Raw genomic sequence first — 24,433 nt, forward strand, 5'->3', positions numbered from 1 at the left:
TATATATATATGTATATATATATATATATATATATATATATATATATATACATACATATATATATATACATACACACACACACACACACACACACACACACACACACACACACACACACACACACACACACACACACACACACACACACACACACTTTTCCCTGCCAGAACAGGAGTTAGCCTTGCAGGCCCCATGACAATCATGGTTCCCTTTTTGAGGCAATATATTTATGACCGGATGCCCTTCCTGATGCCAACCCTTCAGTCGCCTCTAATGACACACAGTGGTACGGTGTACCTATTCTAACCGGGGCACATGCTGGGAGAGGTGACCAAGGATGAGCCTTCATAAAGGATAATTAAATAAGGCCATTAATCATCTTCAAAAGGGTTGTTTAAATTAATCCAAACACCCAGTTTTGATTCATGCACCACCTTGGAGTTCCCTTAGTATGCAAGCAAAGTTTGGGACTGCTAAGTCTCATGGTTTTGGAGTCATGGAGGAGATGGACGGACAGACTGAAGGACTGACAGACACTGACATTTATTAGTATAGATGCAGACCTACCAGGGATAACGATGTCCCCCAAGCCAAGCATGGCAAAGTTGTTTGCCTCCAAGCCCTTCTCCAGCAAATCTTGAGGAAATACAACTGGCAGATAGAAAGACATCATAAAGCGGTCTCAATCATTAGATGTTGGGGTGGGGGAGGGGACACCCTCCACAATGCATAACAATATCATCCTTACTCAAATTCATGGACCGGTGTTTGTGTGTTTGTTTGTTTGTTTGTTGTGCTACTTCTCCTTCAGTTCTGGGCCAATTATATCCAGACTTGCTACAGAAGATGAGCATGAACCCAATTAATGTATAGCATTGTTTTTATCTTTTTCCGGTGGTCTTGGGGAGGTGACGCAAATTTTCTATGTAAATGTGTATCGTGTAGCGCCACCTTCAGGTGGGGGAGGGTATTTCAAGTCTCCACCAGTAACAGTACAGTATTCCTGTCCCCACGTTTTCCAGTGCAGTGAGGTGTTTTGAATTATAAACAGCAGGTATGTTTTTGCTTTATGCACGTAACCCGGGTTTTTTTTGTTTTTTTGCATATACATATCCGTCAGCTGCCTATGCACCACCCAAATAAAGGTATGCGTCAGAAGAACGTGTTGCATGCTTGGAACAAGATCGCCCAAGATCTGCAAGTATTCAAAATCACAAGGAGGCAGTGTAGGTGCAACTTTGCAAAAAAGTGGAATTGCAACATTCCCCCACTCCGTCAGGTACGTCACAGCACACGATCCACAAAAGGGTGATTCTGCTTAATAAACAACAATCAAAGCGCTTCGTCTTAAGAATGGCAGAATTCCAACCATGACTCAGTCATTATTCCTGAGATGTCCAAAAACCTCCCCACCCCCCCCTACTCGTATCTTGTATATTGTCCAAATCCTCTTCCTTCCCCTTGCTTATCATCCCATTCACCCCACATCCTCCTTCCATCGATAAACCTCCGTCACGCAAAATAAATAAACGCCACCCGTAGTCAACGTGGACCGTGGCCCTGAGTGAATAGGCAAAGTGAGTGTATTTGCTCAAGACTGGAGATTAGGAGAGTAAACAGGTGGGAGAATGAGGCTCACGCTTTATTGGAGCTTCGAAAGACTTTGCGACAGTGACCATGACGTTGGTACCAAAAACCTGCAGGGAGCACGATGATGTACACATCATCATCACATGTTCGAAGCCTCCTTAAGACTCATTCCCACACCGTCGCACCCGATGAAACTCACCCAGAATATGTCATAGAAAAAGAGCCCTCCGAGGAGGATGCAACCCGTGCACACATTGTTCAGATGAAGCAGCTCCACACCATTAAGAGCAAAAGCCAGGCCAAATAAGTTGTTGGCAATCCAATGCTGCAAACACATGCCACAACATACATACGGTCACTCCACATCCTCCCAATCATAGCACACTCAAAGCATAACTAACTTGCATAACGATCTCACACCTTCCGTCGCCCCACCCCGCCCCATTTCAGCTACATACTCGGTTAAACGCGGTATGCAGGTGAGGGCTCCGCAGCCCGATTTACAGTTCACAGGACCTGCAATAGGCCACAAACGCCAAGCCGGCACGTTTCTCATCCCCGGTTCCCAACCCAGACGCAGAACCTTTGTGAGTAGATACCAAACTCCTGCTGTTGAGCTGATACCGAGGCACAGGAGGTCCTTCCGATCAAACTCGTAATTCAGCAGCTCTGCGGCACAGGTAAGCGGAAACCAAATGGAGCAGCAAAGTCCAAAGTGCAGGTTGCACATGCTTAAGAGAACCATGAGAACAATAGGATGTACCAAAGCAGCAAAAGGCACAGGAGACTTTAAAAGACATAGATTGTGGGAACTGAGCAGAGTAGAAAGCTCAGAAAGTAAGTTTCTCCACCTGGTAATGCCAAACATTATTATTAATACCATTGTCATCATCACAGGACCATCAGACAAACATAAGTTCAAGATAAACAGAAATGGAACACCAATAAGAGCAAGGAGGGCATTGAAAAAAAAAAGACCCAGGCAGCTCCAAAATATATATTTTCCGAAGACGCCAATCTCACCATTTTTGACCAAAATCTCTTGAACCCAATGAATGATAAACACAGGCTGCTCGTTATAAATTTGGCCGATATCCAAACCCGGACCAAATCATTATGACCATGCATCTGTCTACGTTAAATGGAAAACTCGATAATGACGTCACAACACATTGTACCGATTGCTGAAGGTATACAAGGACGAGCAGCACGAGATGGGCTTTCAGAAACCAACGTGGTGTTGGGGCTAATCAAAATAAAGACCAATTACAGCATTGTAGTCCCAAGAAGAAAGCTGGGCAAAACAATACGCACGCATGCACACAATGTACTGGTAAGTACAGGTAGTCGTCGACTTACGACCGATGCGCCTTAACGACCACGTTTTTTTTTTTTTCCTGTATGTAAAATATACGTTGTTCGACTTACGACCAATTGGTCAGAACCAATTGCGGTCGTAAGTCGAAGACTACCTGTACTTACAAAAACTTTCATTTGAAGTTATAACCTTAACTTATAAGCAATTTACTGATTTCCCACCTGCCCAGATAATCAAATGATCACCGATTTTCATCGAGGTTTCGATCCTTTCAGCCCAGAACCTCTCCAAAGGGCGGATCCACAACCCCTATCGCAGGTCCACATCAGTAGATTACTCAACATCAATGGACCCACTACCTCAAAGTTGTGTCCAATCAATCAGTCAACACAGCAACGCAATATCCTTATTCAAACTTATTTAATTTATTACTACATATGAATAACTTTAATTATACACCAATTTATACGATGATATATTAAGTGATAAACACTTTCCCTTGTCGGCATGTCCATTACACAGCACCTCCATCTAACCATAGACTCAAACTGTCATTCAAATATTCAAACTGTCATTAATAACCAATTTTAACATACTACACTGCGTATCTTAGCAACCACCAATAAATTAGTTGAATGCTTATTTATAATGTATTTTATAAATAATATTTATTTATTTATATTTAAATACCTCCATTATTAAATACTATATCTTCTTCTTCTTCTTTCAGCTGCTCCCGTTAGGGGTTGCCACAGCGGATCATCCGTATGATCCGCATAGTGATTTGGCACATGTTTTACGCCGGATGCCCTTCCTGACGCAACCCTGGTCACCTCTTACGACACAGGGATATGGTACACCTATTTTAACCGGGGTATACACCGGCCCAGTATACTGGTACTCATTTTGCCGACCTCGGAAGGATGACAGGCTGAGTCAACCCCCTGGTGTATTAATTCAGTGGCCCAACGGGGCTTGAACTCAGGACCTCTTGGATCCCAAGCTGCTGCCCTAACCACTGCGCCAACACCAGGCTATATATATATATATATATATATATATATATATATATAATGTTTAATTAATGATATTAATTAAAGAATTTACCACACCAAAATAATTAATTCATCTATCTATCTATACACTGTATTACTAAAACTCATCTTGTATGTATGTATGTATGTATGTATGTATGTATGTATGTATGTATGTATGTATGTTACCGAAATACAGCTAAAACGGTACACGATAGCTACCTTACCATTCACCTGAAGTATGCAGCATCAAGTTTCGTTCAAATGGGGCAACAAAAAAATTATTAAAAAATCAATTCCTGATTCAGTCAAATACTCTTTGTGAGAATTTGATCAATGCAGACAACCTCAGCGGTATAGTTCGCTGGAGCTATCTTTTGTTTTTTTTTTATGATTTTTATCAACCGCTGTCACAACGGGAACCAAACGGGTTCACGGGTCGTCTAATTATAAGTATTATTATTATTATATCAAATGCAATGCAATAGGAACTTGTTTACATGAAAACCAACCGAATTTAAATAAAACGTGATGATGGGGTCCAAAAACATTCTCAGATGACTTGATCAAACAATCAGCCAAATATCCATGTTTAACATGATAAGACAATGGAGAATGTTAGAAACAGGCAAAACATTAGATTTGCAACATCTTGGAAGAAGCTTCGAGATTGATAAATAAACCAAGTTTTGAGAGAGAAGAGGTTTTTTCAGAGAACTTTTCTGCTATTCATATGGAAAAGCAAAGTATTGTAATGGATAAACCAATTTATATTGGAACAGCAGTTCTTGATTTATCAAAGATATTGATGTATGATTATTTGTATAATGACTTAAAGAAAGAGTATGGTGAAAATGTTTCATTGTTGTATATGGACACTGATAGTTTTATTCTAGATATAAAAACTGATGATGTTTATAAAGATATGAAGAAAAATATTGGAGTATATGATACAAGTAATTTTAGTAAGAAGAGTTGAGTTATTTTCAAAAAAGAATGAAAAGGTTATTGGTAAGTTTAAGGATGAGTTGGGTGGAAAAGTAATGAGTGAGTTTATTGGATTGAGAGCAAAGGCATATACGTATAAGTATGGTGATCAGATTGATAAAAGGTTAAAGGGAATAAAGAAATATGTAATAAAGAAATCAATAACTTTTAGAAATTATTATAATTGTTTGATGAATATAGGAAAATGAATACAATAAGAAGTTATAAAACATAAGATATATAGTGAAGAAGTAAATAAAAAGGCATTAGGAGCCTTTGATGATAAGATATTTATTTTAGATAATGGAATAGATTGTGTTCCATATGGATATTGTATGATAGAGTGAATATTTAATCATAGAGTATATAGAATAGATTGTGTTCCATATGGATACAAGTTTTAACTAAATAGAATATGGGTTAGGATTTTTAAGGGCTACCGCCGCCTTTTTTACAATATGTAAATGGTCGAACCAAGTATTGATCAAACTAAAGAGTGGAGAAAATCTCAGTCTTGGTATATAAATGGAAAACATAATGAATGTGAAAAATATCAAATAAGTCTTATTGAAAAAAATAACTAAAACAAATAAGTGAATCAATTTAAAAACTAGTAAGTTAGAGGATGTAAAGAAAAATATGAATATCCTTGAATGGACTGAAAAACTTTGTTGGTTATCACTTGAACAATGGAAAATAATTTACTACAATCTCAAAATGCTATGCAACTCAGGAGGTGGTCAAACAAGAGCATTAAGAGAAGTTTATCATTTCATAATGACACAAAAGGGGTATCTTGAAAAATATAAAGATTCAAATGTTTTATTTTAAAATATTTTAGATGGGGATTATTGTGCAAAGAAAATTACACTATTGAAGGAATTTGAGAATGAACAAATCTTTATAGGTTCAATGAGTGAGCTAAACAATATGCATTGGTTATTTGAAAAAAAGTGCTCCTCGGCTAAAAGGGGAGGCTATTAAAATCTCCATTCACTTACATGTTTTAGATATTTCAACAGTAGATAATTCAACAGGTTGGGATAAAAAGGAGGTTTATTTTTAAGGGAAAAAAAAAATATGAATCGCTGAGAATCGCCATTCACTTAACATGGGGGAAAGTGAGCCAGAATCAGTATATTCACCCTACTAATCTGCATCGTCAAATACCGATCGTGAACCATTGCAGTCTCCAGACTTGTCCATGTTTAACATGATGAAAAAAAAACCTTCTCAGCACGTTCCATAAAATCATCCTTTCCTGAACAAATTCTTGCAAATCCAAGTTGCTGAGATGAAAAGACATTGTCAGGTCAGGTATGGGAACATGCACCGGAGCAACAGGTCACTGGAGCAACAGAAAGTGGAACAACCACTTTCTGCCAGTACTCCAGTGGCCTCCGTCTGACCATCCCCCAGGCAGATGCCTGGCCCATCCCCATCTCCTTGAGATTCCGATCAACTTCCTGCAACCACGAGGCACGTGGTTGGCCCATTGGATTCCTCCACTCACGAGGCTCCCTCACTGAGAGAATCTGGTGAGCAGGATCAGCGTCAGGAAAACGAGCCAGATGTCCATACAGCCACAGCTGATGCTTACGGATCATGCAGTTAACAAATCTCATTTGAGTCTCTCTCAGCAACCGCTCGTTGGACACAAAGTCCGAATAGTGATGGACACGGATTCTCCAAAGAGACCTGTTACCAAAGGAATTAAGTCTCCTTCTCAAATCCATGGTCAAAGTCCAAGTCTCGTATCTGTAGAACAAGACTGGAAGCACCAAGGACCTGAAGACTCGGACTTTCGTCCTCCTGCGCAAGTATCGGCAGCACCACACCCCATGATCCAGTGAATCCATGACTCCCCAGGCCCGACCGAGACGTCTCTTGACCTCTGGCTCATAGCCGGCAGACACATGAATATCACTACCAAGGAAAGTGAATCTCTCCGTGACCTCAATATCCTGACCACAAACAGGCACAGACAGGACAGCAGCATCCAAGATGTCATTGAAAGCCTGGATCTTAGTTTTGACCCAGGAAACCCGTAATCCTAGCGGCTCCGAATCCTCATTCAGCACCTTGAGGGCCCCCAAAAGGATATCTAGAGTCTCCGCAAAGATGACAACATTATCCACGAAATCAAGGTCGGAGATCTTGACATTCCCAAATGATGCAACGCAGCTTGATCTCTTTGACATCCTCCCAAGAATCCAGTCCAGACAAGTTTTGAAATGTGTGGGGGCCAGTACACACCCCTGACAAACTCCAGTAACAACTGGAAATAAGTCGGAGAAATAAGTCGGTACCACCACATCTCACAGCACTCTCCGTACCAGAGTATAGTTCAGACATCAGATCTATCAGTTTTGGTGGCACCCCACAAATACCAAGAATCCTCCAGAGAGCATCCCGATTGACTGAATTGAACGCTTTGCAGAGATAAACATCAGCTGCAAGCAGCCCCTGCCAAAACTCTCATTTGCGTTCGGTGAGGACCTGAAGGGCAAGGATACGGTAAATTGTTGACCTCTTTGGTATAAAGCCTGACTGCTCTGAACGTTGGTGCTCAAGCAGATGGTGGCAAACCCTATCAAGAATTATCTGAGCAAAGACCTGAGAGCAACGACACCCTTCGGTTGTTGTTGCAGTCCTGGCAATCACCCTTCCCTTTCCAGAGAGGGACAACAAGCCTCTCTTTCAGTCAGTTGGGGTGATGCCTGTGCTCCAAACAGAAGATAGAACTGCATGCAACGACATGAGTACAGCATTTCCACCAGCCTTGAGAAGTTGAGAATGGGTGTCACAGATCCCAGGAGCTTTACCCAATTTCAATCGATTCACCGCAGCCTGTGTTTCCACAAATGAAGGTGGATCACAGTTGATTGGAAGGTCAGTAGTCGGGATAGTAACACCCCTGACATCCAACTCAACAGCTGGTGGATCAGCCTGGTATGGCCGCTCAATATAACCGGCCCAGCGGGCCTTCACTTCGGATTCCACTGTCAAAAGCTCACCACCCACCGCTCCAACTGAAATATACTGAGGGACGGGTTTGGAGAAACACAATGCGTGAATTCCCCTGTAAGCAGGACGAGAATCACCTGACCATAGGTGATGCTCTATCCCCCTCACATATTCCTCGCACAAAGGCCTCCTTGTCCATCTACAGCGTACGTACAGTTTTACGCCTCAACTTCCTGAACAGCTCAGCTCTGCCATTTAAGCCTAATTCTTCTTTGCCCTATGGTGAGTTCCAACAGATCCACCAGCAACATCAAGGATGGTGGTCTTGAAGGCACTCCACAACTCATCAGGATTCCCCAAAGCACCCAGATCGGGACCCCCAAATCTCCACTACGCCTGTTCACAAACTCCTCAGCTGCCCTCTCATCCTTGAGCTTGCCAACATCCAGTCGAGGCTGAGATGGTGCAATTCTCCTGGATTTAAGCTGCATCTACAAAGTTGCCACCACAAGCCTGTGGTATTGGACACAGCTACAGCAACTCCTTGAGCATGGTAACCATCAAAGTGACCAGACCAATAGTAGGTGTAACCATCTGCCATGATGTCTCCACTATCCAATCTCCGAACCTCAGAGAGTACTGCAATAACGATGTTCAAACGCTTGAGCTCAGATGATAATAGCGACAGGTGATCATCTTCTCTTTGTGATAGGACATTCCAGGCACCCACCTGAAGGGACCACCTCAGGCTAACCCAAGGAGACTGCCATCTGGTGGACGACACCTCAGCACCACCCCGACACTACCGCAATCTGACCCGGAAAGGTTACCCCGTGGATTTCCTCCTATCATCAAAGAGTGGGGGTCCCGAAGGCTTTGCCCCAATCCCATCATCTGGTGAGCTGCCCTGTGGAAGACAGCTGCACAGGAGGTTCTCCTACGGAGTGGGTTTTCAATTTTCTTTGCGTCGTTGTTGTGTTTTGTGGAGTGAAGGGTTTTACCGTGGCCGGAGTACAAATCCTGCCACCAAGCTCCTAAAAAAAAAACCCCAACTGCAGGAGGACGCCCGCAGACACAGTTTGGCACTAGATAAGAAAAGAAATAATAGAATAAAATAAGAAAAGACATTGTAACCCATTTTTGTTGCTGCATTGCGACACGGAAAGGTGTACAAGACCACAGGGAAACTGAAATCATCAACTTCATGATATACACTTGTATGAATACCATTCTGTTCAGCTCGAACAAACTCATCCAGATATGGAGCAACTATACAAACATTATCATTGCTGTTTGTAATCAGACTGTCTTGATAAACCTTGTGAAGCTGCCTCTCAAAAAATTATAGTTAACCACACAAATGTCATCTATATAATGAGACGTACGAGATAATATTTCAGCTTATCCTCGTTTTTTTTTCTCCTGAATCAGTTTCTGCATAAATGAAAATTCACAGAAAATAAGAAAAATATCCGTTAGTCAGGGGCTCCAATTCCCACCCATGGGAATACCCTTATCCTGTTGAAGCATTATCCCACAAAAAAACACAAAAGTATTAAATAAAATACAATTAACAGCATCCTTAAACTTCTGCTAATCAAAACAATGAAAACTTGAGTGAGTATATATTTTTGAGAAAAGAATGCTCTTTCAAACCTGACATATAAAAACAAATTAAAAGAGTTAAAAGCCTTGTCAATTACTTTGAAGAGTGAATCCCTCACTCGTACTCAATCCAAATCATGAAATCCAAAGAGATGAGTCTAACATTACAAATTAGAGCTCAAAACCGGCGGTAAGGCCGAGGTCACATTTGCCACGGCGGCCGTGGGGTCTCCAAAATCTGCGGCCACCAGCAATTACACGGCGGGCGCAGTATTTCCACGGTCACACAATGTAGCAGTCACACATGTTTTTATTTTCGGGTAGCCACACGGCGTATTTAGAAATTGTGGAGACCGAAAACGTGGGGGTGCCGTACGGTCTTTGATTTGATGTCGCACGGTGGTGACCTTAGGGCATCGCTGCGGCGCCATAGAATTTTCAAGGCAGACGCAAGGTGCCCGCAAGGTGACCCTAAGGCGAACGTGCGGCCAGACGGACGGTAATGAGTGGGTATATATACCAGTTCTTTTTATACTGAAATAAAAGTATAACAGTATAGATAACTGAATATACTATAACTATAATATACGGTGGTGCCCCCAGAAACCGAACGCCCCATTGTTTGAACAAATTGGAATCCGAACAATTTTTTCGAAAAAAAATTTCCCTAAAAACCTAATACATTTTAAAAAACCAAACACAACGTAGCGTTCATGTTTGTTCACGTGTCTCCCCCACCTGTTCGAGCCGCATCTTCGTGCTTTGTTCATTCAGTTTGTCGGTGGAAGACCGCGTGAAAGCATCTCTCGTGTGTCGATCGATACTTTAGGCCTCAGTCACATTTGCTCTACGGCGAGGATACGGCGGCCGTACGCCCTCTGAATTGACAGAAACGTGCGGCGGCCGGAGAGAAACTGAGGTGGCCTCAGGGTGGCCCTACGCCGTATGGCTATATTTTACAGGCCGTAAGGTCATCGTGGAATTATAACGCGGAGTTATAACTTTTTTCATTTCTACGTTCGCCGTAGAAATTCGACAAGCCGGAACAAAATAACTGGTGAAAAAATAAATAAATAAATAAATAAATAAATAAATAACCCATTCGTTACCGTCCGTCTGGCCGCACATTCGGCTTAGGGTTCCCCTGCGGTCGCCTTGCGTCTGCCTTGAAAATTATATGGCCGCCGCAGGAACGCCCCAAGGTCACCATGCGACATCAAATCAAAGACCGTACGGCACCCCAACGTTTTCGGTCTCCACAATTTATAAATATGCCGTGCCGCTACCCAAAAAATAAAAACATATGTGACTGCTACATTGTGTGACCGTGGAAATACTGTGGCCGCTTTATAATTTCTCGTGCCCGTACATTTTGTAGACCCTCTGGCCGCCGAGCCAAATGTGACTTCGGCCTTACCTTGTGTTTTCACCTTCATTTGTGATTGGTTTTTTTAATCATCTTGTGTTTTAATTAATAACAAAAAAAGCAATCCGATCACATGATGTGACGGACTGTTGGGCAAGGATTGAATTTCACAGCAAAACCAGTTGTAATTTGGAATATCCATGATTACGTCAGGCCGATGCGTGTGATGAAAGTGATTATGGTTCAGCGGGCATCATGTTTGATGAGCTGCCCTGGGGGCAGCGCCCTCGCAGAGTGCACGAGCGATTGGAACCCAGGACGGAGCTCGAGCCTGTGTGGACCTTTGGATGTGGTGATTGTACCAGTTTACATACAATACACCACCACCGAAGGTCATTTACTCATCTTATTTTATCTTAAACATGGGGAATTTCAGTTTAAAGTGTCTTGAAAGTGGGTTTTCTTTGGGTCCACGAATGGATTAATTCACTCCATTATTTCTTATTGGGAAAATATTTTTGGAATCCGAACTTTTTGCAATCCGAACAGCCTCCTGGAACGAATTAAATTGGGATTCTGGGGGCACCACTGTGTATAGGCAAACACCCATACTCCGATCTCTAGCGGCAGCGCACGGTGGACGCAAAGTCGTCGCAGACTGCCAGGGAGTCCGTACGTAGGTGCACGGCGGGCGTAGGGGAACCGTGCGTCGACCCTGCGTTGCCCGAAGGTAGTCACACAGACCGCAAGGCCACCGTACGGCGACCGTGGAAAGTGTGGCCGCCGTAATTTTTTGGGGGTTGGGAAAATTCATTTTTCATTGAGAAGAGCTTATGGCAGCCGCACGAATAACGCAAGCCCACCATACGCCCAACGTACGGTCGACGTGGAACACATCTACGTCATAGCTTGGCTTGTCGAATTGCTACGGCGAACGTAGAAATGAAAAAAAAGTTATAACTCCGCGCTACAATTCCACGGCGCCCCTACGGCCTGTAAAATATAGCCAAACGACGTAGGGCCCTCTAAGGCCACCTCAGTTTCTCTGCGGCCGCCGCACTTTTGTCAATTCAGAGGGCGTACGGCCGCCGTATCCTCACCGTAGAGCAAATGTGACCTAGGCCTAAGTAAAAGGCAACATTTTTTTACAACTTTGAATCGATCCACACAGGTATCTCTCCTTATGTTTCTCCGAATCTTGTTAACGGCAACGATTGCATTGCCACCTTCTCAGGGGATCGGCCGGGGAACGTTTTTGGCGCAAGCCCTTCATGAATTGGCTGGCCAGACACGATGTTCGACTGAAGGCGATTTGGAGAGGAATTTACTCAAGGAGACGCCGATAACTCGCCTACTCTTCACCAAAGACACCGTGGGATCTTTAGCAGCCGCCGGCAGGAGGTGTCGGCAGACGTTCATCTGGCGGAAGCGGCGCAAACATTTATGCATCATCCTGCTTGTGAACAACCAGGACGAGTTTATAGCTGGGTCCAGATTCAAAACCAGGCTGGACAGCTCAAAGGCAAGTGGGCATACCGGTCAGCTATCCTGCCAGCTTATCCATCCACATAGTTAAATGCATCCCTGGAAATACTTTTAAACTTACCAGCAAGCCAAGAGAAAATTTAGCAAACTACGGCCCATTTCTACACCACAGGCTAGAAAGGCAGATAGGTACACAAGGAAAACAATGTTTTACTTCAATTAAAGTATTCATCACAAGAAATCCTGATTTCTGATTGGATAAATCAGGATGAAGTGAGTGACCTCCGCACAAGCATTCAAGAAAGGTCTCCACACAAGCATTCCGTTCAAACGGACTGACTGTCGTACTCACCTTCTCGGCTCTCACCATTGCCCTGCGTGAAGAGAAGCTGGTAGGGTGCGTTGGGGAACGACAATGGAATGAACCGCAGGAGCACAGGGCTGTGGATGGGTCAACAGAAGTACGTTAAAATTAATGCTTTCCAGGTCCAAGCATTTATGCAAAAACAAAATCAGCACCTGGTTAATGGTTTGCATCATTTTAAAGAAGGTGAGTGTGGTGGAGGGGCTAGGGGGTGTCGAATGTGGAATGACCGTGTTGCTGATGCGAGGCCTCCTGTATGTTAAGGCAGGAATTTGTAATTTGTTCAGGGTGACAGCATAATCGCCGACACCCATCTGATCGCAAGTTGCATGGTTCAAATGCAATGCCCTGCTTGAGAACCACCAGGGGTGATGGTTTGTAGCTGGGTCTGGATTTGAACCCAAGACTAAATATAAAAAAGGACAAGTACGCAACCTCTTGAGCTATTCTGCCTGGCAGTCACACAGGATGCAGGTGAACAAATGTGACAATTCAGGAACAACAGAACTAGCCAATTTGTTGAAACACACATGCATGCATGCCTGCACAAACCTGATGGTGTGAGAAAGTGCCAGGATGCCCAGCACGAAGAAATAGACTGAAAGCAGCAGGTTGATGTACTCTTGTGAGAATATCTGTGCAGAACATAAAACATTCCTGTGCTTTGATCATTTCAGTGAGCCAACATTAATTATGGAAGCACACAAACAGGCAGGCACACAGTCGTATCCTGCTCAATGCCGCTCCCATTCACGAAAAGTTAGACATATTACCTTGAAAAATATGTACAGGCCGAAGAGGGTTGCACTTGCAATGAAGGGAAACCTCGCTGCATCACGCCTCGTGATGGTTTCTGTCATATCAGCACTTGCCTGCAGGAAAGATAGATGCTCAAACCTTGAAACCAATGTACCGATTAGCATTATCTCCATGGGAGCGAGAGAGAGAGAGAGAGCGAGAGAGAGAGAGAGCGAGAGAGAGAGAGCGAGAGAGAGAGAGCGAGAGAGAGAGAGAGCGAGAGAGAGAGAGAGCGAGAGAGAGAGAGAGCGAGAGAGAGAGAGAGCGAGAGAGAGAGAGAGAGCGAGAGAGAGAGCGAGAGAGAGAGAGCGAGAGAGCGAGAGAGAGAGAGCGAGAGAGAGAGCGAGAGAGCGAGAGAGCGAGCGAGAGAGCGAGAGAGAGAGAGCGAGAGAGAGAGAGCGAGAGAGAGAGAGCGAGAGAGAGAGAGCGAGAGAGAGAGAGCGAGAGAGAGAGCGAGAGAGAGAGCGAGAGAGAGAGCGAGAGAGAGAGCGAGAGAGAGAGCGAGAGAGAGAGCGAGAGAGAGAGCGAGAGAGAGCGGATAATTTGCCATGCAAGCATTTCAAATGAGAAATAAATTTTTGTAAGGCTGAGGAAGATAGGGATGGGCATGGTATGTCGAGGAAGAAATGTGGGGGAGAGGGGGGAGCAGTGGGGAATAGTAACACTCAACCTGGAGTATTAAGCCTGGTGTTGGCTTGGTGGTTAGGGTGGCTGGCTTGGGATCTTAGGGTCCTGAGTTTGAGCCCTGTTTTCCATTAACACCAGGTGGGGTTGACTCAGCCTGTCATCCTTCCGAGGTCAGCAAAATCAGTACCAGTGTACTGATAGAGGGGCACAGTATCAGCGGCACAGCCACGTTTCCAAGAAATGACAGCTACCTGGCAGTAAGCTGCCATACGCAAAAACAGAACCTGGAGTATTGATTCGTTCACCGCTTCCTGGTCAATTTCACTGTCTCCCTTATGTCCTTGTCCTACATGCGAGAAATGTACAAGCTCCTCCATGAGCCTCAGACACTGTAGACCTGAACTAGACTTGTGCCCTTTTATTTTGCCGAGTCGTTTGGTCGATTCATCGTTGATCACGGTTGCCCTTCATAAATGCGACTTCCAAACAACCTGGGAACACAAATTTGGTTTGGCAGAGTTGCTGAACAGGACAACAACCGCACTTTATGATAGCAACCTATGGAACCTGGTGTCAAGGGATATCCAAGAATAACAGGGCGCTTGCTACAAGCCATTTAAGAAATAATTTATCATTTTTTCTTGGGTGCCGGCCACAACTCGCATACTCTACGCGAAAGACACCAGGGGATCTTTAACGTCCACCCACGACGAGAGCTGGTGGTCGGGTCCTCCGGCCTGTGAGGTCCATTAAAGAGATGGCACACATATTGATGCATCTCTCTGCAGGCTAAATACGAGGACTACAGGTCTATCTGGATCAAAATTCTAACCGTGCATTCCAGACAGCTCAAAGGTGAGTGTGCATAGCTCTTAACGTATCCTGATCGTGAATCAGATGGCAAAGTGTTGTGGTTACTCAACAGAGTAGAAATGTCCCATTACAAGTGCAGCCTAAACACATCGGTTTGTATACACCATTTTATGAGGAACCCCCAAAGAGGAATCAAAGTGAGCTATTAATTGCCAAAGACTGATTTTTCAGTCTCAGATTTTGTACCCTGTAGACACCCCTAATATCAGAAAAGACAAATTTCTTATTATTACAGTCATGCTGCAAAGCCTAAAATTTACACTGCCATAAGAACTCCATTTCATAGCTTCAAAATGGGGCAGCAGGATAGCGCATTTGACACCGGCCCACACAATTGCAGTCTATTAGAGAGATACCGTGCATATTCATTTCCCACCACCAAACTCAGGCAGTGGGGACGGCCAGCTTTACGCCCACATCCCAAGAAAGGCATGTTGCAAGATGCGTTATGGCTGATCCAACTGGGGATGGAACCGTTAGATGGCTAAATGGTGAGCACGCTACCAAATGGGATACCCTGCCATCTTGATATCAATGCAATGAAAACTTCACGGATGATTGGACACCGAATACATTACATCACCAAAGCCACAACACAGGCGTACTAAAAATTGTGCAGGGAGGATGGCTAAGGCCTCCGTGGTCCAACCACATGGCCAAGTGGTATTAGTTTGAGAGGCCGTCATACCTCGTTACCTCTTCCTTGAGCGCAGAGTTCCCTGAAAATTACAGCCCCTCCCAAATTCCAAGTTTACTTCCGACCTTCTTCCCGTCCTTTCAGATAGGTAAATCAAGCCTCAAAAGCTTTTGGCCTGAAACTCATCTAGTGATGCTTATTACATGGGGGTTGCTCGAAACGATTCTTCCTTCAAATTGACCTCGTTGTATTCCTCATGCGTAAGGTTGTAAGCATTCACATCGAAATTAAAAAAAAAACCTCATTGCACACCTTGTTCTTATATCAAAACAATAGTACTTTGTGATCCTTTCTTCCTCTGCCAAGTCTTCAATCAGCTGGTTATAAATCAGAAAATAAATTAATCACCAGTAATGCATCATAAAGAGGACTGCTGAACTGGCTCAAACACTGCAGGTGGTTAATAACCCCCTGTGCAGGGAAGCAAAAAGCAGGGGTGAAGCAATTGGTTCATTTCTGTCTGTCTGTCTGTCTGTCCTGTCCACAAACATCAGTTTATGATTGAGGAACTTCATTTCAGTTGGATGTTGTATTTTGAACATGAATCAGAAAACGAACCTGTAGTTTAACAGTACTTTGGCTATGAATTTGGCTCGATCGCACATGCGCAGAGAGGAGCGACATTTTTTTAAAGCGGTGTAGCCGCTTTTAATATTTGGTGTGTCCCTCCTTCCTTCCATCCATCTGTCCGTCCTTCCATCAAAAATTAAGAAGAACCTTTCTTACCCTCCGTGCTGGAATAATCAGAGTAGCAAGTTGGCGTTTGCAGTTTCGCTGGGTGTGCCCATGTCCACACACACACACACACACACACACACACACACACACACACACACACACACACCTTTATTATTTCATTATTTTTTTAACTGCACAACTTCCTTCAGACAAGGGTGAGATTTTTTATTAATATTTTTTTTTTACTGTCTGCCTGTTTGGGAGTCAAATATATTTGAAAATCATTCCAAACAGAAAACTTACTGTTTTTAAGGACGTCACAAAGGACACAAACAACAGGTACGAAGAACTAATGTAACGTGTTGGATAGGGTGGTGTAAAAGATGCTGTATAAACGGCGGTAAACTTCCGGAATTTTTTTTTCTTACGACCTGTAAAATCTTTATCATGACTTTATTTAATTTGAATAGGATTTTTACATCACCTACAACAACAACAACAACAACAACAACAACAACAACAACACTCTGCTCACGGCATTGTCAGCGCTCTTCGCGAGCTCGCGGCATGCGAGCATGTCTGGAATTCCATGCCCCAGGCGGTGTGCGTTTCGGTGTGGATTTCACACCGTATATGGTCACAAAGCGTTTCGCTTTGGCTGTGCGCCAAATGAGGGTATGCGTTATTTTCTGGCCAATGGGCAACGAGCAGACCAGAGCCAGGGCGGTCCTTTACAAGAAGGCGGAGCCGCGACACGCGGTCCACCCAATGAGAGCAGGCCACGGACGAGAGGACCGCGCCCAGGAAGGACAGAAGAAACGATGAATAATTGCGTCGAGTCTGCTCGAGCGTGCGTCTCTGTCCGGGTCTGCGGCTGACTGCATCACACGGATCCGAGGCGTCTCATCTGGCGCATTGCTGCGGGCGTTCGACCATCTCAACTCAGGAGATCATCTCGTGTCGCTTGCCTGCGAGACGGAGGAGCGTGCCAACGCCCGACGCAACCCTCCGTGCCTGGTGCTTGGAGCGGCCTCGTGTTGCGGGTTCGAGTCCCGTTAGCCCAAGATCGTCGAGAACCACACGAGGTGGACAGGTCCAAGCTCGCTTCTCTTCCCTCAGCCTGTCTTCCCTCCGAGCTGACGGGGGCAATAAAGACCTCGAGGTCCATCTCTTTCTGGGCATTTGTGTGTGCATGTGTGTGTCCTTGGGCCCCGTCTATAAGTAACAACTGTGTAAGTGCTTTCTTTGCTCAGTGTACATTGCATTTCTTAGAGTCGTGATAACTCTGCTTTTTGTGTGCTTCTCCTCCCCGGTTATTGTAAAATAAATACCCCTATTGCTGAATGTCCCAGCTCGTCCTTGTCTTTTCTATCATTGGTTTGCCACGCTGCGAACGGGAATTAGGAAGGCCGTTCCTGTAGTTGTACATTTGGACCGACGGGCCTCGGTAACCTTCCGCTCGGATTATGCACGGTTCGAGCACAGTAACTGCTCGTTCCGCTCGAGGCCTGGCGAGGGTGTGGTTCCCCGGTAGCTTTGCCGCGTGGATACTTATGTATATTGAAGTTGGCAATTAACCCTACTCCACGCGGTCGAATTATTGGCGATTCATGGTCCTGTAAGGAACCCGTACTTTCGGATTTATCTGAAAGGTACGACCTAGATTCCAGGTGTTCGGTGTTCAGCCAACTCTACTGCTCCATCTGGCGGTCGTGCTCGCCACCGAGACCCGGCCACACAACAATATTATTATTATCGTTATATTTATTGCAAGACTGCATGGGGTAAAGTGTTCTCGGAACTCTCGAGTTCGAGCATGAGATTTATTTGATCTTGAAGTTCAAAAGAAACAAAAAACACAGATTGATGGTTTGTTGGTTTGATTTTCAGCACGTTATTTGCATTTGATCCGAGTTTTAAGATGGGATGAAGTTTGGGAAACAAATGATTGGCATATTAACAGCAAAACAACCAGCATCACCGTCGGTAAGAGGGTGCTTCAGCAGCACCGACGCTCTGTAAAGAGTGTGGTTCATCGACGATGATTAGTGCACGGCTCAAATGATGCGTTTAATACTCAGGAAATAATATACATATTACTGCACAGTATTTGGTAAATAAACGTGGTTTTTTCTTTTTTGTATGCAAAGTCAAGGGTCGTGGAAGAGCCGGAACACAGAATGAATCAGGATGCAACAGAAAAAAAGGAACAACAGAAGGAAAGGGAAAATAAACTGAGATGGACAAACAATGGATGTGGGGAGGAATGAGGGGTATGGGAGGACGCCTGGGATGGACAAGGTTGACAGTCGCAAACTCTCAGGAAGGAAAACCTGGAAAATTGGGAAGGAGGAGGGTTTAACGGGGTTCTAAAAGATCATGGTTCTGGATTGGGATGATCTGAGATGGTGGTGAACAGCTATTTTTAAGACCTGGAAGAAAGAAAGAAAGAAAGAAAGAAAGAAAGAAAGAAAGAAAGAAAGAAAGAAAGAAAGAAAGAAAGAAAGAAAGAAAGAAAGAAAGAAAGAAAGAGGAATGTGGAAGTTGGTTCCACAGATGGGATGAAAGAAGAACGAATGAGTGGAGGTGAGCAGTGATCCAGCTTCAATAGAAAGCAAAACATCTTTTTGCAATACTCCATGATGACGCTGACACTTACACGCACCTGTCACGGCCTCAATTAATCCCATCTTCTTGTGTTGGTCACGAGTTTTTCACTCTCCACACCCATCTATCCCAAGCTCTCTGCATCCTCACCGACCTTATTTCCATCTCCTTCACCCCAATGTTGGTCTGACCCTTCTCCTGTCAACAGCATCCAAATCAAAGATCGACCTGATACCCCTCCTCCTCCCTCAAGAACACATGCTGCAACCAATGCAGACGAATTTCGATGCACAAGACCAACTCGATGATCTCTTTGGAAGACCGTCAACATGAAAGCATGTTGGAGCCGCCCCCAACCCCCCCAGCCCCTCAACCCCCCAACCCCCTCCCTCAACCCCCTCCCTCAACCCCTCAACCCCCCAACCCCTCCCTCAACCCCTCAACCCCCAACCCCTCCCTCAACCCCTCAACCCCTCCCTCAACCCCCAACCCCCTCCCTCAACCCCCAACCCCCTCCCTCAACCCCCAACCCCCTCCTCAACCCCCTCCCTCAACCCCTCCCTCAACCCCTCAACCCCCAACCCCCTCCCTCAACCCCTCAACCCCCTCCCTCAACCCCCCAACCCCCTCCCTCAACCCCCCAACCCCTCAACGAACCCCGATACACTCAATGTAACAATTAAAAATCAAACTGAAGGATTAATTCTCTTTGTTATAGTCATTTTCATTGTAAATCATACGTCATCATTGGGGTGAGGGACCATAACAACTCCTCTCATATTGTACAAATAATGAAATATTGGAAACACGTTACAATAAAAAAAAACACCATCAGCTCCATCAATGAACGGTGCTTAATCCAGATAAGACATTAAGATCACCTTGCACTTCAGGCTTTTGACGCTGCGAAACGAGCCGAAAAAAATAGGCAACAGAGCCATGACGACCAGAGAACCGTAGGCGAGGGCAATGCCCTCGGCCGTGGCCGGCAACTTATCCGTCACACCGGGCTCTACATTATCTGTGGCGTTTGTAGCATCCGCCATCACGGTAGTTGGTATCGGCTCTTTTCGTGAAGTGCTGATCTCGCGATATGATCAGGAATCGCGAGATCTCGCGTGATGCCACGCAGACGTTAAGAATAGTTTTCCGTTTCCCTTTCCACGTCTTTTTTTTTTTTTTTAATATTTCTCCGCAATGATATCCTCTTAGCGAGTGTGTGCACAATGCTCGGCGCGGGTGGATTTATTTTTAAAAAATTTCGACAGTGCGAAAGATGAAAAGAAATTAATCTATTTAATTCCGATTGAACCTTACACCGCCTCAAACTTGATTTAAAATTAATATCACGATAAAACTGTTGTTTATAAAAACAATAACAATGCTCACTAATGTTAAGCTAAACAGTTTTATTTCATTCATACCAAGGACCCCCAACCCAAAAGCGACACAAAAAAAAATTGATGACAGATCTTGCTGAAAGAATCATAACTCCCGGAAGTGCGTCACTGGCAATTCAAGATGACTTCCGGAAATGTTTAATCATATTTTTTTATATCGATGTTTATTGTCGTCATCGATATTACTTTCAAACGCCATGATCGTCATCCTACAGGAGCGCAAGAAGTATTTTTAATTAAACTGAGTTGCCGATTTATCGTCCCCGCGCCTGCCCCTCTCTCAGGAATATGATGGATGAATGGCCGGCCACACACAGATCATTTTCACGTCCCAATGGCGAAACTGATATCGCCGTGACTTCATTAAAAGAGGACAGCCATCTTGAGGATCATCAACTGCAGCTTCAAAACAATCTCAAGAAGAACGTCCTCAAGGATGCAGCGCCTCCTGCTGGCACAGCGCCAGAACTTCATCACCTGCGTCCTCAAGGATGCAGCGCCTCCTGCTGGCACGGCGCCAGAGCTTCATTACCTGCGGCCTCAAGGATGCAGCGCCCCCTGCTGGGACGGCGCCAGAGCTTCATTACCTGCGTCCTCAAGGATGCAGCGCCCCCTGCTGGCACAGCGCCAGAGCTTCATCACGTGATGAAGAAGGTAAAAGCAATTTGTCCCTTCTGTGCCACCGCAATGCTTCCAGATATAGATCGCCAGGTTGTGTCGACGCAAGCGCAGCTGGCTGTACCTGCTGATACCTGAGCTAGTTCTACGAGACGAAGACCTCCGTCTTCATCGTACGCAAAACAAAAAACACCAATGTGGACGTGCTCGGAGCCATCGCTATTTGCGGTGTACGCTACGGTCGGTTGGTGACGTCACGGTACTATTAATAGACTGCGCGAGCAAAAGCTTCTGCCGGTCTACAAAATATGCGTACGCTCATTTGGTCGTTGCGTTTTGAAAGTTTCACGAAGAGCGCAGGCGAAGCTTCGGGTTCAAACCCGGAGTTTTAATATTGACGCACACAAAGACCGTGGAGGCGGTGGGTGGGGGAGAGGGAGGGAGAGAGAGAACGGGAAATGCGCTTGGCTCGCGCCGATTGGCCGCGCGCGCCTTTCCCGCCATTTTGAAACGCGCGCGCACTGCTGGGCCTGAGGTAACGAAAAATAAAGCCCTACCGCGGGAGCACGAAGGCACGGCGAGTTACGTACACGTTTATATTCGGCGGAGGCACGTACGCGCTGCTCAGCGTGCTTGACACGGCCGAGCCCCGTGCGACGGACCCGAGGCGAGTGCTTGGTGCCGTGGTGCCGTGGTGCCGTGACAACATGACGTGTCGGGCCTCAACCGATCGTGTTTCGTGTGAGAAAAGCCTTACTGACTGGAGACGCTCGGTGCGCCGTTGCTGTGATGTGCCTGGAACGTGCGTGCTCGACGTGTTGTGTGCGTGCTCGACGTGTTGTGTGCGTGCTCGACGTGTTGTGTGCGTGTTTACGTGTCCATTTTGGATTTACACATATATATATATATACACACACAAGATGTTTTTTATTGACGCCATCCATGGTAAGAGTGAAGCCCCGCGCCAAGGTCGTGGTCCTTTCCAGCTCTCTCAAGCGGAGTAACATGATGGCCTGTTTATCACTCGCCAAATACTCTCAGTCCTTTGAATCCTCGTTATTGCGTCACATGTTTTGATGACGTAATGCTGTTTGAGTATTAACCTTTCGGGATGCACGAATTTTTTGTTGTTTTTTTTTTATAACGTTATCTGAAATCGATATGATCTGTGAGATTGGGGGGGGGGGCTGTCTATTTATCTTGTACGCACGGGGAGAGTGTCCAAGTGGCTTTGTGGTTGTCATGACAGCAGGTGATGGGGGGGGGGGGGAATGTATAGAGAGTGTGAAAAGGAGGTCGTCAGGTGTAACTGCGATTGCACATTATTCCGTATAGGTGATGGCATCGAAGGAGGGATTCATCGATTGTACCCATTTTTACGTACTTAATAAATATGACGTCATGACGAAATTTATGGGCAACGTGATGAGATGCGAAAATGAAAAAAATTAAGTGCAGTTTTAAAATCTCATTTGTACGCCATGGTTATCATCAAAATTGTCCATCATTCATAAAACTTGGTCAAGTCTGGTGTCTCAAGGGTCTCCATGGTTGGTCTGAATGATGCAGTGGAAGCTTAGAATGAGCTGGATGTGCAAGTTTGAAAGATTGTATTGATTGGGAATGTGTAACTAAACAGGGTGGATGTTTGGCACGCACCCTTCTGTCGTTCAGGACCCTTTCACCGAGTGCTGGGGGTGGGCGCAGAGGTTCGTGGTCACTATTCAAGTTAAGAGGTGCTAGTTGTATATACTTTCTTTTGCAATATCCTTACAGCTTCTCTTTTGAGAAAGGTTGTTTTGTTCTTGTTATAGACGATGGAGCCCAAAAACAGAACGTTTATGGCATGACCATGCATTCTGGTCGGTTGTGATCTCTCCATCTGTGGGTTACAGTAAGATGGAACAAAGTTCTTACAGGACTTGAAGTAACTGCCTCCAAGATCACAATTCAACGTCCAAGTTGGGAAATTTGTTGGTTTTTGTATCTCTGCTCCGCGGGTTATTTTCAGTGTTGTCACTGAACCCCGGACAGCCTCTGTTTGTAGTTCATTTTGTAGTAATTCTCACTGATGTGGTTTGAAATATCTCGGTGAGCTTCTTCATCATTCTATCCTCCAACATCACTGACACAGTGTCAGTGCTCTTGAGTTTCGAGGTTCTCTTGACTTTGTTTGTTCAGATCCTGGTGCTTCGTCGCTTTTCTGATTTCCTCATTATTTAGACCAAAGACCCGGGTTTCTGACACCTCGGTGAGCAATGCATTTGTATCTGCGTACAACATCGGGTCGCAATGCTCGTTTTCTATGTTCACATGTGATGGGATCATTCGGTCGTTCGTGAGTGTTCATCTTCATTTTCAATGATCATTTTTGGTTCGTGTTTTCATGAGTTTTCTGGGACTGGGCGATCAAAGTTTTTGGAGATGTGCCAATGGATTACTCTACAAACCCTGTTGTGCCTTTGTGTGTACAGTTATTCTGACAAGATTTACCCGCTGATCGCGCCATGTGCCTTCTAGTTGAATGGTTTGCATTAGTGGGAACAATCGTCTACGTGGCAGATGGGCGGTTGTTCTTTGCAGATTATGCGTTTTTACCGTATGAGACATAATCCACGGCGATTCTCACAATAACAGCCAGGAGGGTGGGTGTGTGTGTGTGTGTGTGTGTGTGTGTGTGTGTGTGTGTGTGTGTGGGTGTGTGTGTGTGTGTGTGTGTGTGTGTGTGTGTGTGTGTGTGTGTGTGTGTGTGTGTGTGTGTGTGTGTGTGTGTGTGTGTGTGTGTGTGTGTGTGTGTGGTTATGATTGTGGGGGTAGATGGAAGAATCTAATAGGGAATATAGCATTGTGTAGAGTTGCTTGGTCCTTAGATGAGTAGGAGGCATCTCAATGTGACAAAGTTGGGAACCTGTGAGCTTCAGTGTTGCATGTCACCACACGAGGGTCGGGGGGTGTAGTGTTAATTAGCCTCGGGAGTAAGAATAAGTTCCCCAGTATGTGATTTCCCCCTGTGATATTTTTCCCCCATGTTTTATATTTCAAGATTGGCAATAAAGGTGGGGAACGTGTCCCTGAAACCAGAACAAACGGGCAGAAAGCCCCGCCTTCAAGGGTTGACCTCAAGCGAAGTCACGCCCCCGAGGGACGATTGAAGGGCGTGATGTCAGAAGCTAGCCGAGCAGGAGAAGCCCCGCCTTCCCGGGTTTGGTGCGTGCAGGCCACGCCCGGAGGTGGAGGACATAGATCGGTGTGATCGAAGTCAAAGGAAGGCAGGTTGCGCATTTTTCAGAGGAAGGAGGAGTTGGCTTGCGCATTTTGGGAGAGTCGTGATCAGGTAGGCTGGACATTTTGAGAGGCACTGGACTCTGTAGGCTTGTTCAATTTGGGAGAGCCGTGATCAGAGTGGAAGAAGCCTGGT

General features: G+C 45.1%; 2 protein-coding genes across 14 annotated transcripts in view; one reads left to right on the forward strand and one right to left on the reverse strand.

The window, feature by feature from the left end:
• The window catches only part of HM13 (histocompatibility minor 13), a 35,500-nt gene extending 15,385 nt beyond the window's left edge, over positions 1 to 20,115 (reverse strand). For all 4 annotated transcript variants that reach the window (XM_085861507.1, XM_085861505.1, XM_085861506.1 and 1 more), the window contains exons 1-8: positions 19,879 to 20,115; positions 13,491 to 13,589; positions 13,270 to 13,352; positions 12,706 to 12,794; positions 2,175 to 2,260; positions 1,791 to 1,916; positions 1,641 to 1,698; positions 569 to 652 (exon numbers count right to left, since the gene is read on the reverse strand). In XM_085861507.1, coding sequence (XP_085717633.1) covers positions 569 to 652; positions 1,641 to 1,698; positions 1,791 to 1,916; positions 2,175 to 2,260; positions 12,706 to 12,794; positions 13,270 to 13,352; positions 13,491 to 13,589; positions 19,879 to 20,043 — 790 coding nt within the window. In that variant the 5' untranslated portion in view covers positions 20,044 to 20,115. The remainder of the gene's footprint in view (positions 1 to 568; positions 653 to 1,640; positions 1,699 to 1,790; positions 1,917 to 2,174; positions 2,261 to 12,705; positions 12,795 to 13,269; positions 13,353 to 13,490; positions 13,590 to 19,878) is intronic.
• Positions 20,116 to 20,670: 555 nt separating this feature from the next.
• The window catches only part of LOC147009891 (protein DEK-like), a 55,222-nt gene continuing 51,459 nt past the window's right edge, over positions 20,671 to 24,433 (forward strand). For 4 of the 10 annotated variants that reach the window (XM_085861491.1, XM_085861496.1, XM_085861492.1 and 1 more), the window contains exon 1: positions 20,671 to 21,051. In XM_085861491.1, the coding sequence (XP_085717617.1) occupies positions 20,686 to 21,051 (366 nt within the window). In that variant the 5' untranslated portion in view covers positions 20,671 to 20,685. The other 6 variants (XM_085861497.1, XM_085861498.1, XM_085861501.1 and 3 more) reach the window with 5 other exon arrangements.

The sequence above is a fragment of the Eptatretus burgeri genome, chromosome 17 (assembly GCF_056783735.1).
Source record: "Eptatretus burgeri isolate ZD-2024b chromosome 17, Ebu_testis_v1, whole genome shotgun sequence".
Classification (NCBI taxonomy): domain Eukaryota; kingdom Metazoa; phylum Chordata; class Myxini; order Myxiniformes; family Myxinidae; genus Eptatretus; species Eptatretus burgeri.